The sequence below is a fragment of the Syngnathoides biaculeatus genome, chromosome 3, assembly GCF_019802595.1.
Source record: "Syngnathoides biaculeatus isolate LvHL_M chromosome 3, ASM1980259v1, whole genome shotgun sequence".
Taxonomy (NCBI): domain Eukaryota; kingdom Metazoa; phylum Chordata; class Actinopteri; order Syngnathiformes; family Syngnathidae; genus Syngnathoides; species Syngnathoides biaculeatus.
The window spans coordinates 31,201,607-31,214,183 of record NC_084642.1 but is presented as its reverse complement, the minus strand read 5'-3'; the positions used below and the strand labels follow the sequence as shown (position 1 = coordinate 31,214,183).

Here is a 12,577-nt window from a genome sequence, read left to right as displayed (position 1 = left end):
TTTTTTAATGAATTGATATCAAACGTGTTTTGGGGAAGGAAATATTACAATACTATAGGGTGCAAGTGACATTCTTGTGTGGCAGCCTGGCAGGTATAACAGGTCAATAAATACAAAGTTTTCTAAACTCACCAACCCTGTGTGTAATGGTTTAAAGGGAGGTTTGCATAAATCACAAGAGCACTGAATCAAGCATAAAATCACAAGAGCACTGAATCAAGCATAACTGCCCCCACAAAAACAAACAAATTTCCACCCTAATCAGATGAAGTGCTACACAAAATGACATTCCAGATGGGATTGTGACAATAGAAGTATTATTTGCACATTTTTTTTAGTACCGTGGTTGTCTGAAAAACCCGCAATCCTCATTGAATTTTTTTGAAACTGGCGCTAGTGGATTTTGCCAAAATGCATACTGACAATCCACAAATCTTCTGGGATCTCATTTGGTACAAATGATACAAAACTGGAGGATTTCGGAAACTTACATCAGATCTATGTTTACAGATGGGAGGAAAATGTAATAATGCAAAGAAAATAACATCTATTGCATTCTAAATGCGGAGGGGACTTGTTTATGTTCTCAAGGTGCTTTCCCGTGTCTTGCACAGGTTATGTTTAAATAGTCTGATGAAATCTCAAGACTATCGGGCATTCCGGTTCAAAATGTGCTCTCTGTGTCAAAAATCTGTCTCATCTGCAGGTCATTGGTCCTCCAACACTATAATGACCCAAAAAACACACGAATGGCTAAAAACAATATGCCTGACTATTCTGAAATTTGTGCTATAGGGTGTATAAAAAGTAACTATGCATTAAAAGCTGATATGAAAATCTATAATCCTGTTTAAAATGTATTGAAACAAATAAGCACAGATAAGAAGATATAAGAAGATGCTTTCTTAGGTCCCTCCTGAACAGTCAAGGAACTGGCCATCGAGAAAAGAAGCGATAAGACAATAAGGAATGCCCATTAGTGTTGTCTGTTTCACAAAATGTTTTCTGAATGACTTCTGTGATGCTAAAAATTATATAAACGATTTCTAATACCAAGTTACATTCCCCCACCCTGTATATTTGGTGTAGTGCATGATTCCTGATGTAAATCCAAGGGAAAGTCTGAAACGGGTAGTCTAGAGAAGGCTAAGACGAAAACCCGAGACAACTGGATCAGTTTTACTAGAAGCAGGGGCAAAATAACAGTTGGCTTGTGACAGTTAACTGTGTACAAGTCCTAATGGAAGCGACCGAAATTATTTTATAGGTGACTTGCAGGTGACGTCACATCCGTTTTGAATTTTTTCTGGCCGCCATATTGGGAGGTCTCATTTCGCTGGTTACATTAGATTACATAAGACGCTTTTTGACTTCTGAGACGATGGTGCACACGTGTTGTGTTATTGGCTGCTATAACAAGTTCAGCAAAGAAGGGAACAGACGGTTTTTCCGATTTCCGAAAATAATTACGCACCAAGAACCCCAAACAGAAGAAATGTCGAGCAAACGGCAAGTGAAGTGGCTCAGTAATATCTCGCGTGCAGATCTAACTCGTCCCACAGTTTCAAGCCGTGTGTGCAGCGATCAGTTCATAAGTGGTAAGTTTAAGCCTAGTATTGCACTTTGACCATATCCTCCTACTGCTATTTTTACATGTATGTGTTGTTTGCTGTGTTTTATATGACAAGACTAAGGGTGTTTGATAGGTCTACATGTACATGTACATCCAACTCGGCCGCCGATCGAAATCGGCCGCTAGTGAAAGGCTTTTCATCTACAGTTTAGGATACAAACGTAGGAATGTGTGTTGTGCGTTTGCTGTCTGTTTACTGTCTGTAAACGTCAAATTATTTTTTAAGAAGGAAATATACCGTATATATATTAAAAACAACACGAGTATGCACGTAGCACCTACCACCTACCAGGGCATCATTCACGCTAGCCCTAATACAACAGTAGCAGCTTTCTATATGCTGACATTTGAGTAAGGCAAATTTGAACAAATAGAAAGCCGCTGCTGTTGTATTAGGGCTCGTACAACTATTAGGGCTACATTCAGACATTCACGCTATAATTTGTTAGTACTTAGTAATTTACACCTTGTACATTTTAATTATTGTCACATTACTTTATGCTCCTTCAAATAAATTTAAAAGATGGTGTGATATTTATTTGGCATAGATCTTTTTCCCTAATCGGTCTGATTTGTCGGACCTGAAAAGGCCATAATGGCTAAGCAGAAACAACAACAGTGAGTCACGCACTCTGTCCCGGGTGATTACAAGTTACTTACTCGGGCAACGATTAAAACCTTTTCTTCAGACAACGTTTTGCAGAGGACACTCTGAATCCACCCGCTTACAAAGTAATTGTAAGCCTCCAAGGACTTGTAGCCCTTCATCTGTTGGTTAGTAAGGCTGTTGGTTGTAAGCACCAAGTAGTTCACAATGTCGGGGTATTCCACTCTAGGCCAACATTTTTCAGTCGCAAAATTAGCCTTCAATAGACTATACGGGTCCAGATCCTCACATAAACTGATTTTCTGCCTGTAGTAGGGTTTCAGATCAGCCGACAGATCCTCGAAATACTTGGAAAACGCCATAGAAAATGCAGATATAATGAACACGATGCTGGTATGCAGACAAACTTTAAGAACTATTTACAACCTCCCAAAATGGCCGACACAAAAAAATTCTTACCCACAATGCACTTGCTCTGAAGTTGTGCAAGTGACCTATTGCTATGAGGACTCAAAAGCTTCTGCAATTGAAGTTTGAAGATTAACCATTACTTTTTTCCCCAAACTGGAGTCATTTTGTTTTGTCTCTTATAATTATGTAGGACCACCATTCAAAAGTGCATGTAAATGTTTTTCAATTTTAAGTCTTTCATCAAAAATATTCGGTCTGTTAGTTTCAAGTCGAGATACCAACAATGTTAACAGTGTGTGTATCGGAATAAAATCACGCACAACACAATGGTGCTCGTATTGCACGTCTTGATCTTTCTCCTTCTTAGAGGATTGCAGCAGCCGACTTGGCACCTGGCCTGCAGTACTTCGGCCGCAGTATCCACGGAATGATGGATATGAACAATGATGGTTTAGTGGACCTGGCAGTGGGATCCCTTGGTGCGGCTGTTCTCCTCTGGTTAGTGTTTAATCTACGTAAAATGATTTTTAAAAAATGTTACAAATAAAAATTGAATATGCTCCAGCACTCCAGTGAGGATAAGCGGCTATGAAAATGGATGGATGGATGAGCAAGAGATATCATTTAATCATTTTAATACATTTTTCTATTAATTTCCTCAAATTTAAAGCTTAGCAACTTGAACAACAAATTAAATGCCTCTGCTGAAAGCCCTCGATCAAGATTTCTGTTTCACACAATTATCTTTTGAAATCATGGGATGGAATTAAATAAAAAACATTTAGAACCAACTGATGTCACAGAATAAATCAAGACACACCTTCACTAATTCCAAACACATACTGAAACATGTGTCAGTAGTTCCAATTTGGCACTCCAAATTAGTCTCCACTAACATCCATCCATCCATTTTCTATAGCCGCTTATCCTCACAAGAGTCGCGGAAGTGGTGGAGCCAACCCAGCTGTCAACGGGCAGGAGTACACCCTGAAGTGGTTGCCAGCCAATCGCAGGGCACATCGAGACAAACAGCCGCACTCACAATCACACCTAGGGGCAATTTAGAGTGTCCAATTAATGTCGCGTGTTTTTGGGAGGTGAGAGGAAACCGGAGTACCCAGAGAAAACCAGCACAGGCACAGAGAGAACGTGCAAACTCCACATTGAATTGAACCCGGGACCTCAGAACTGTGAGGCCAATGATTTCCAGCTGCGCCACCGTGCCGCCCTCCACTAACAAAGTAGTAGAAATTCATTAATGGGAATGCAGCAGTTGTGAGTTTAAATTGCCCCTAGGTTTGATTGTGAGTGCAATTGTTGTATATCTCTGTGTGATTGGCTGGCAACCAGTTCAGGGTGTACCCCCCCTCCTTCTCAAAGATAGATGGATTGGCTCCAACACTCCCACGACCCTTGTGAGGATAAGCGGCTCAGAAAATGAATGGACGGATTGCAGCCATGGTCCGTCAGGGCCTGCAAGACTTTTTTTTTCTGCCTTATCGCTATCAGGAGCATCCATCGACATTTACAACCAAATATTTGTTTCATGAAAATCTTCTTTCTTCCTCTTCTTTTCCTTTCAGCTTTTTCCATTAGGGGTTGCCACAGCATGTCATCTTTTTCCATCTAAGCGTATCTCGTGCATCTTCCTCTCTAACACCGACTGTCCTCATGTCTTCCCTCGCGATTCAATCCCACCTTCACCTTAAATTCTTCGGCTATGCTTACGGCACATCTCGCTACTGTTCTGTTGGCCCTATACATGTCCTGTACTATTGTAAAATATTTCTCCGCCACACCAGACGTCCACATGCAGTACCACAATTCCTCTCTTGGTACTCTGTCATAGGCTTTCTCTAGATTCACAAAGACACATTGTAGCTCCTTCGTACCTTCTCTGTACTTTTCAGTTAGCATCGTCAGGGCAAATAATGCATCTGTGTGTGTGCTTCATGAAAATATCTTAATTTATTTCCAAAAGTCTGTTTGTCTTGGCTGCACTGCTTTGAGAAGTACACATGTACAATATGTGTATGATGTTGATTTTGTCCACTCATCTGAAATAATCTGCCCCGTGCCTCAGAATCGGTAGTGCTACCTGAAGTATTGTAATATACTGTGTATTAGCAATTTTGCTGAGAAGGTCCACTTGCTGGCCCAAAAAGTGGCAGCTCTTTTCTATCCTCTGATTTGTTGGTCAGAGGAAAAATTCAGCCTTGACCAGTTAGGGAGATTTTCTATGTGGGTTCACAGGTCAAAGAGTGTTGTCCGCATATATACCGCAGTCAGATTTGAACCCAGTAAGATCAACATCTTTGTGAAAGACTGTCAGAGGGGTGGCAAAGACGTGACCTGCATGTCAGCCATCGTTTGCTTCAACATCACTGCTCGGACAGCCATTGGTGCCACACAGGAAATTGGTAAGTCAGTGGAAACAATCAACTGCTGTCGCAGGGCTTTAGTAAAGCTCCCATTTTTCTCTTGTGTTGATGTTTTGGTTTCAATTAAAATTGTTTAAAACTCAGACACATAATCACAATCTGTTTCTGGGAAAAAAAAAAAAAAAATCCTGACACATGTGTTGTTCTCACACAGCAATAGCAAATTGGTCAGCAGTTTTTTTTTGTTTTTTATATGGGGGGGGCGTGATGAAACATGACAGGAAGAAACATGGCTGTTTTTTAGCGGAAAACGCTGTAAATCGCGGCACAGTATGTCCTTTACGTCCTGCTTGAATCTGCATTCTCCGGGTGGGCTTTCCTGTGCTGCGTCTCCTGGTTACAAGTGGCACCCAAAAAAAATGTATCCCCACGACTAAGGTCACGACTGCTATTTCTTTGCCAAGTCTAATACATTTGCATTTAGGACTGATGAAACACATGGTTGCATACAAATGTTTTTTTTAGAATCTAAACACTGCTAGCAAGGTATCTAGAGGTTGATCTGCTTCGCGCAAATGTAAACTGATGCCTCAATCTGTCAAATCAGTGATGTGTGATCACCACCACACATGTTCAGCTTCTTTCCATCACGTTTATTTGAATAGATGTCATCTGAAGTTCCTGTTTCTATGTAGAAGGAGGGCAAGGAACTGAGGTTGAGGTCGCGGCGAGTTCTTAGTTAACCTCTTTACCCCACTCATTTTTATCAATCAGATAGAAAGTAGAGGAAGAGCAGAGGGAGTTGTCTTGTCTTTCATATAGTGAAAGACACTGATTCAATTTTCTGCTCATTGTTATGTCTGCTGAGTAATGATCAACAGATGTGATGTGTTAGTTGTAAAATAAACTATACTGAGTTTTTCATGCTAATTTGTAGTGTGAGTATTTCAAAGTAATGTTGTAAACACAGTGTCTTAAGAAGTCCCTTGAGAATCCTAAACAGCATTGCCAATGGCAAATGCATGAAAATTCAAAGTCAGTGTAGCGCTTTTAACTTTCTGGTCATCGTTTAACTGCAGCAGCACTCACTTTTTCCATTCACAAAATACATTTAAGGCGATACATGGAAATTTTCTCAAAAACTGTGGCTTGGAAAGGACTCAGTTCTGAAGTACAGGGTTTGGATTCTTGTATAAATTGGTCACACAATCATCCCATGTTATAAATGGTCAAATTGCAGCGGAAAACTACAGTGATCTCATTAGGCATTGCCATAATTTTGCCATTTTTCTACAAACAGAAGGCTGTCTGCAGCAGAGACATTTATACCAGTCTTGCACAGAGTTTCTCATTCAATGAATATTTGTTGTTTTTATTTAAACTTTACAACTATTCATAGAAAAAAATCAAAACATCAATGTATATATAATGATTAGCTTGTGAAATTATACTTTACGGTAGGTTCATAACAAATAACTGTCAATTTTGATTGTGCAAAAACGTTTGTCTCTGTTTGTGTAAAAGGAGCGACAAGCAGTTATTTTAACAAATGTATTATGTCTCTCCTACGATTGGTTGCAACCAGTACAGGATATAAACCGCATCTTGCCCAATAATTGTTGGGATAGACTCCAGCATGCCCGCGAACCTAGTGAGGATAAGCAGAACGGAAGATGAATGAATGAATATTACGTTTCTATGATTTTACACAATTAATTTATGAAAGCTCCCTGGACAGTAAATGTTTGTGTCTGACTGTTACGCTTAGATTTGTTTGACATTTTTTTTACATTCACTTGTTAAATTTACATTATTCATAATTAATTTTCATAATCACACACACACACACACACACACACACAAATTGTTTGACCTTAGCATTTGATCACATTGCAAAACTAACTTCATATATTTTTTTATGACCCATTAGGGATTAAATATAATGTCTCCATTGTGGAGCGACGGTTCAATCCTCGAGCTATCCTGGACAACCCAAGCAAGTCCCAGCCTCAAAACCTGACCCTTCTTCCTGGTGATGAAACGTGTGAGCATCTTTATTTCCATGTCATGGTAAGGCCAATTTATTGCAAGAAGTTAAAAATGTCAAATATTAGTGTGCCATGTATTACTTCATTCTAAAAAGATTAGATGTGGATGATCTCTTATTGTCATTAGTCATTATTTTTTTACATCTATCCAGCTATTGATTTTCTTAGCCACTTATCCTCACAAGGGTTGCGAGGAGTGCTGGAGCCTATCCCAGCTGTCAACGGGCAGGAGGCGGGGCTACACCCTGAACTGGTTGACAGCCAATCGCAGGGCACATAGAGACAAAGAGCCACACTCACAATCACACATAGGGGCAATTTAGAGTGTCCAATTAATGTTGCATGTTTTGGGGATGTGAGAGGAAACCAGAGTGCCCAGAGTAGACCCAAACAGGCACGGGGAGAAAATTCAAACTCCAGACGGGTCCAGGATATAACCCGGCACCTCAGATCTGTGAGGCCAACAGTTTCTAGCTGATCCACGGTGCCGCCTGTTCTTCTACAGTTTATAGAAATACTCTTGTACAGTAATTTATGACAAACATTTATTAGCATTTACTAATTAGGTGAAGATACACTCAATATAATAAAGGGGTAACAAATAAAAGTTAGCTTTAAGTGCCTCAGTTAGGGTGGTGCACTGATTGGACAAGTCTGTAAAAGTCCATCCACAAAACACTAAAATACCAACAGCTGGTGTTTTGTTTGTTTGTTTTTATCTCGTTTGGCTGTTAGGTCAAGCATAAAGGAGGATCTGTATCCCTTTTATGCCGGAACAGTTTGATTATGTCACAGTGGACTTTTTAAACTTAACAAGGTTTCTAGAGGGGAGTGAGAACGAAGACAACAAAAGACAAAACAGTAACTGCAAACACGATGAGGAAAGTAAGCCTAGAACAATGACACATTACATATGAGTGTTTTATGGGACAGTAGTGCTACAACCTGTGGAGGAAGGACGGGACTAGATAGGACAGGATAAGGACAGGACAAGGGTCGCGAACCCACCTGTACAACTGAAGTGTAGTGGGAATAGCTATGTAAATTGTAAACGGGTATAGCACCAGACTGTGAGTGAGGGGATACTTAAGCAATGCGCATAGTCATAAGTTATTTGATGGAATGAGTGAGTGCCTCCACACCCAGCAAATAAGTCTGAGGGGTGTGTGTCTGTAGACACATCCAAGTGAATTGGCACCATTTGGCATCCACAATGATTGACAGATGTGCCCTGTAGTTGCTGTGGCTTCACCGCAGAGGCTGAGGACCCCACCCAGTCAATCGAAAAGGGTTCAGGCTCAAAAGTCCACCCAAAATCAGCCGGTCTATGGGACACGTCCCACAACAAGGGGCCCAGGGTGGTCCACCGGCTCCAACGAGGCACCCTGAAAACCGGCCACCTGAAGGAGGCCACAGGGATCCAATGAGCCTCCCGGCCGAATCCCTTGACACCTGGTCTTTTGAATCAAGGAGGTGATGCTGAACATACTGCTCAGAATGTCAGCATAAACTGGTTTAGTAAGATAGATGATATTAAGATGTTTTTTACACAGTCCCAAAATTCTAGACACCACACTGTACACAATATAGTGATTAAATATTGGAGAATTTCCTCAAGCAGTACTTCTCAAACGTATTGTGTCATGCACCCTTGTGCTCAAAGAAAAATTTTCCCACCACTCACCCATTCATCCATCTTCTGTGCTGCTTATACGAATAATCCTTATCGTGGGTGTGCTGGAGCCTAACCCATATGACTCCTAGGGAGTGCTGGACTACACCCTGAATTGATAACCAGACAATCACGCCAGACATCATTCGCACTCTCTATTTAACATTAACTGTTTTTGATGATTTGTTTTAAAAATGTGAAGTGCAACATAAATAAAATGTATTTCTTACTTACATACTGTCAAAACAAACCACACCTTAAGGTGTTAAGTCTGCCCAAACACTACACAGATTGTCTTACTGTGAGTGATTTGTTGTCGTGCCACAACAAAATGAGTCAAGTCCTACGACAAAACATTTCTGCATTCTATATTTAAAATAAGGGGCACATCTTTGAAAATAATGTTCTGTATTGAAGGAGACAACTGACTATGCAAGGCCCATTGTTTTTGCTGTACAAGTCGGGTTGCGAGATCCAGACAGTGGACCGGTTCTAGATGAAAGCTGGCCAACTGTCTCGAGAACCGAGGTGAGAGGAAAAGAGTAGTCATGAAACAAATCTAAAATCATCATAATTTTTTGCAATTTTATTGTTATTTTGTTCTGTTGTGTTATTTTTTAATACTTTTACATTTCTCTTTCTAGTTGCCTTTCTGGAACGGTTGCGACGAGGATGATCGTTGTATGCCAGACCTAGCACTGCATAGTGTGACAGACCTGATGACTCAAAAGTAGGTCCATTCATACGGTGGGGGGAATAATTATTTGATCCCCTGCTGATATGTGAAGTTTTCACAGTAACAAATTAATGAATGAGCTCTGAATTTTAAATTGAGTTTCTAGCTCCCAGCGTACATGCCTCCTTGTTATGAGTATAAAAGAAGCCTGTACCAAAAAAAAAAAGTCAATTTTCTACCACAATTGGTAACACAATAGTGCAGACGTGATTTGGGACTGGAAAGGGCTGCAAAGTAATTTGTAAGCAGATTGGTGAGATTGTTTGTAAATGGGAGAATAAAAAATAACCATGGGAGAATGGATGCTCGCTCTTTGGAGCTGGGGATGATGGCTACGGTAAAATCTCCATTCTAATGATGGGTTGTCAGTGCATTTTCAAGTATTACAAAAACATAGGGCCAAGCCAACGAAGGAAGACACAGGTCGGATGTGACCCAGAGATGAATAAGAAATTCTGGAAGGGACTAGGTCAGGGGTCATCAACGCGGTGCCCGCGGGCGAATGGTAGCCCGTGAGGACCATATAAGGCGCCCGTGAGGTATGTTCTAAAAAGACCATAGGCCACAAATTGTTACTATTATATGTGCTTTCAAATCTGAATCTGACTTGCTTACGTGAATTAAAATTTTAAAATACCTGTAATGTCATTCACTACAATAAATTAAAATGAAAATATTTTATGTACGTGTAATGAACTGAGTCTAAAATTTGCCGCAAACAGGTCATGTAACCCTTCATACGATCGATGCTCACGAAGTAGACCTCAGCCTCAAAAAGGTTGCTGAGCCCTGGACTAGATGATGCAGGCCTGAGCATCCCAGACACAGAGAGATTTGTGATTGGTGCCGATTGGAATAGACATGTTGATGAAGGAAACATGGGTGATGAAGAACTAATGGGTAAGGACAGCATCCAGAAAAGAAACTTGGAGGGACATATGGCGATAGACTTTGCAAAGAGGATGGAAATGACTGCAGTGAACACTTTCTTTCAGAAGAGGCTGGAACAGAGGGTGACCTACGAGAGCGGAGGTAGAAACATGCGGGTGAATTACATTTTGTGCAGATGACGTAATCTGAAGGAGGTTCCAGACTGTCAGGTAGTGGTAGAGGAGAGAGTGGCTAGACAGCATAGGATGGTGTTTTGTCAGAGGACTCTGATGATGGGGAGGAAGATTAAGAAGACAAAGGCAGAGCAGATAACCATGTGGTGGAAGCTGAGAAAAGAAGAGTGTAGTACTTCTTTTTGAGAAGAGGTGACACTCGAACTTGATGGACAGGAGGAGCTTCTAGAAGACTGCACCACTCCAGCCAAGGTGCTCAGAGATTAAAAAAAAAAGGGGTTAGATGTGAGTATTTGTGAGGAACCATATTGTTTCATGACTATAAAGAGTACCACAGATGCATTATTTGCTTTGAGGATTGATGGAGAGTACAAAGAAAGTCAGAAGGAGTTACATTGTGTCTTTGATGTTTTGGAGACAAGGTTCGAGAGAGGGGACTTCAATGGTTTGGACATGTCCAGAGGCGAGAGAGTGAGTATTTTGGCAGAATGGTGCTGAGTATGGAGCTCCCAGGCAAAAGTGCGAGAGGAAGACCAAAGAAAAGGTTGATGGACGTTGTGAGGGCAGTTGCTGTTAGAGAGAAAGATGCAGGAAGATGGAAAAAAAATTACATGCTGTGGTGACGCCTAACGGAATAAGACGAAATTAATATAATAATAAGACTTCTATTTCCACGTATGCGGCTGCTTTGATTTTGGCAAGGCGGTGTCACAGGCTATTGTCTCCCGAAGTAAACTAGTTGGAGTACATAGACACATACCGTTTTACTGACGGGCTCATCAATTGTAGGTAGGTGGGGGGGCAGGCCGTTGCACGGATGGGTGGACAGATAGAATTCCGTAGATTTAGATTTGCTAGGTAAAGTTTTTAAAACATTTTCCAGTGACCCAATCACTTGGTGTTTGAAATAACATGCATTCACGCACACATTCACACACATACAAATGCACACATAGGTGCATGCACTCGAAATAAAAAAAAAAAAAGTGACATCAAAAGCTGAAAAAACTTTATTTACGATTCAGCATTTGGTATTGGTAATGGTATCAAAAGAGTATAGCAGTAAGTGATTTGTTACGGAGTTTTCCTAGTGAAATCTTTATCTACAGTTTAGCAGTGGATTCCTGGGCTAGCTCACAAGTTCCCCTGGTGAATTCCAGGTTAGGGTTAGCCGCGAGCCACTAAAGCCAGTGACTGCCTTATTATATAATTTTAAACATCCATCCATCTATTTTCCTAGACGCTTATCCTCACAAGGTTCACAAGAGTGCTGTAGGCTATCTCAGCTGTCAAGGGGAGGAGGCAGGGTATACCCTGAACTGGTTGTCAGCCAGGGCACATGGAGACAGACAACAGTTGTACTCACAATCACACCTCCAGGCAATTTAGAGTGTTCAATTTATGCATGACTTTTGGGGATGTGGGAGGAAAACGCAGTTCCTGAAAAAAAAAAAAAAAAACACACAGGGAGAACATGGAAACTCTACACAGGTAGGCTGGGATTGGAACCCCAGTCATCAGAAGTGTGAGGCCAGTGCGTAACAGCTGAGCCACCATGCCGCCATTTTGATTTTATTTCCTCTTTCACGTACAAAGTATGAAGGATTTGGAGAATAGATTTGTCAGTGTGCAAACTCGCAAAGTCAAGAATTTTCAAATTATTTTCTCCACTCAATCCATCACAACATAAGAAATGCACCAAGGGACACTCATTATACGCAGGATTTAGGTATGATCTCCATTTTCTTTTCTCATATCCCTGCTTCCTAGGCAGTTCTGTTTACAAGCTGTTCAGTCTCGTGGTGCTTTCTGCCGGCATCTAAATGAAGGAGGCACCGAGGGATCTCTACGGGTTCTGGAGGCAAACAGGAGAAGGTTGGTGGTAGATGTCCGACTGGAGAACAAAGGAGAAAATGCTTACAACGCTCGCCTCAATATCAGCTACTCCCCAAATTTGCGTTTCTCAAGCCTCATACTGAAGGTATGTTCTCATAATGCAGGATGTAGTTCTTCTTACAGGACATT

General features: G+C 41.0%; 1 protein-coding gene across 4 annotated transcripts in view; it reads left to right on the top strand.

Moving 5' to 3' along the window:
* Positions 1 to 12,577, top strand: part of itga11a (integrin, alpha 11a) — a 64,372-nt gene that overhangs the window by 26,872 nt on the left and 24,923 nt on the right. For all 4 annotated transcript variants that reach the window (XM_061815345.1, XM_061815343.1, XM_061815342.1 and 1 more), the window contains exons 15-20: positions 3,019 to 3,149; positions 4,905 to 5,071; positions 6,963 to 7,102; positions 9,170 to 9,280; positions 9,397 to 9,482; positions 12,323 to 12,533. In XM_061815345.1, coding sequence (XP_061671329.1) covers positions 3,019 to 3,149; positions 4,905 to 5,071; positions 6,963 to 7,102; positions 9,170 to 9,280; positions 9,397 to 9,482; positions 12,323 to 12,533 — 846 coding nt within the window. The remainder of the gene's footprint in view (positions 1 to 3,018; positions 3,150 to 4,904; positions 5,072 to 6,962; positions 7,103 to 9,169; positions 9,281 to 9,396; positions 9,483 to 12,322; positions 12,534 to 12,577) is intronic.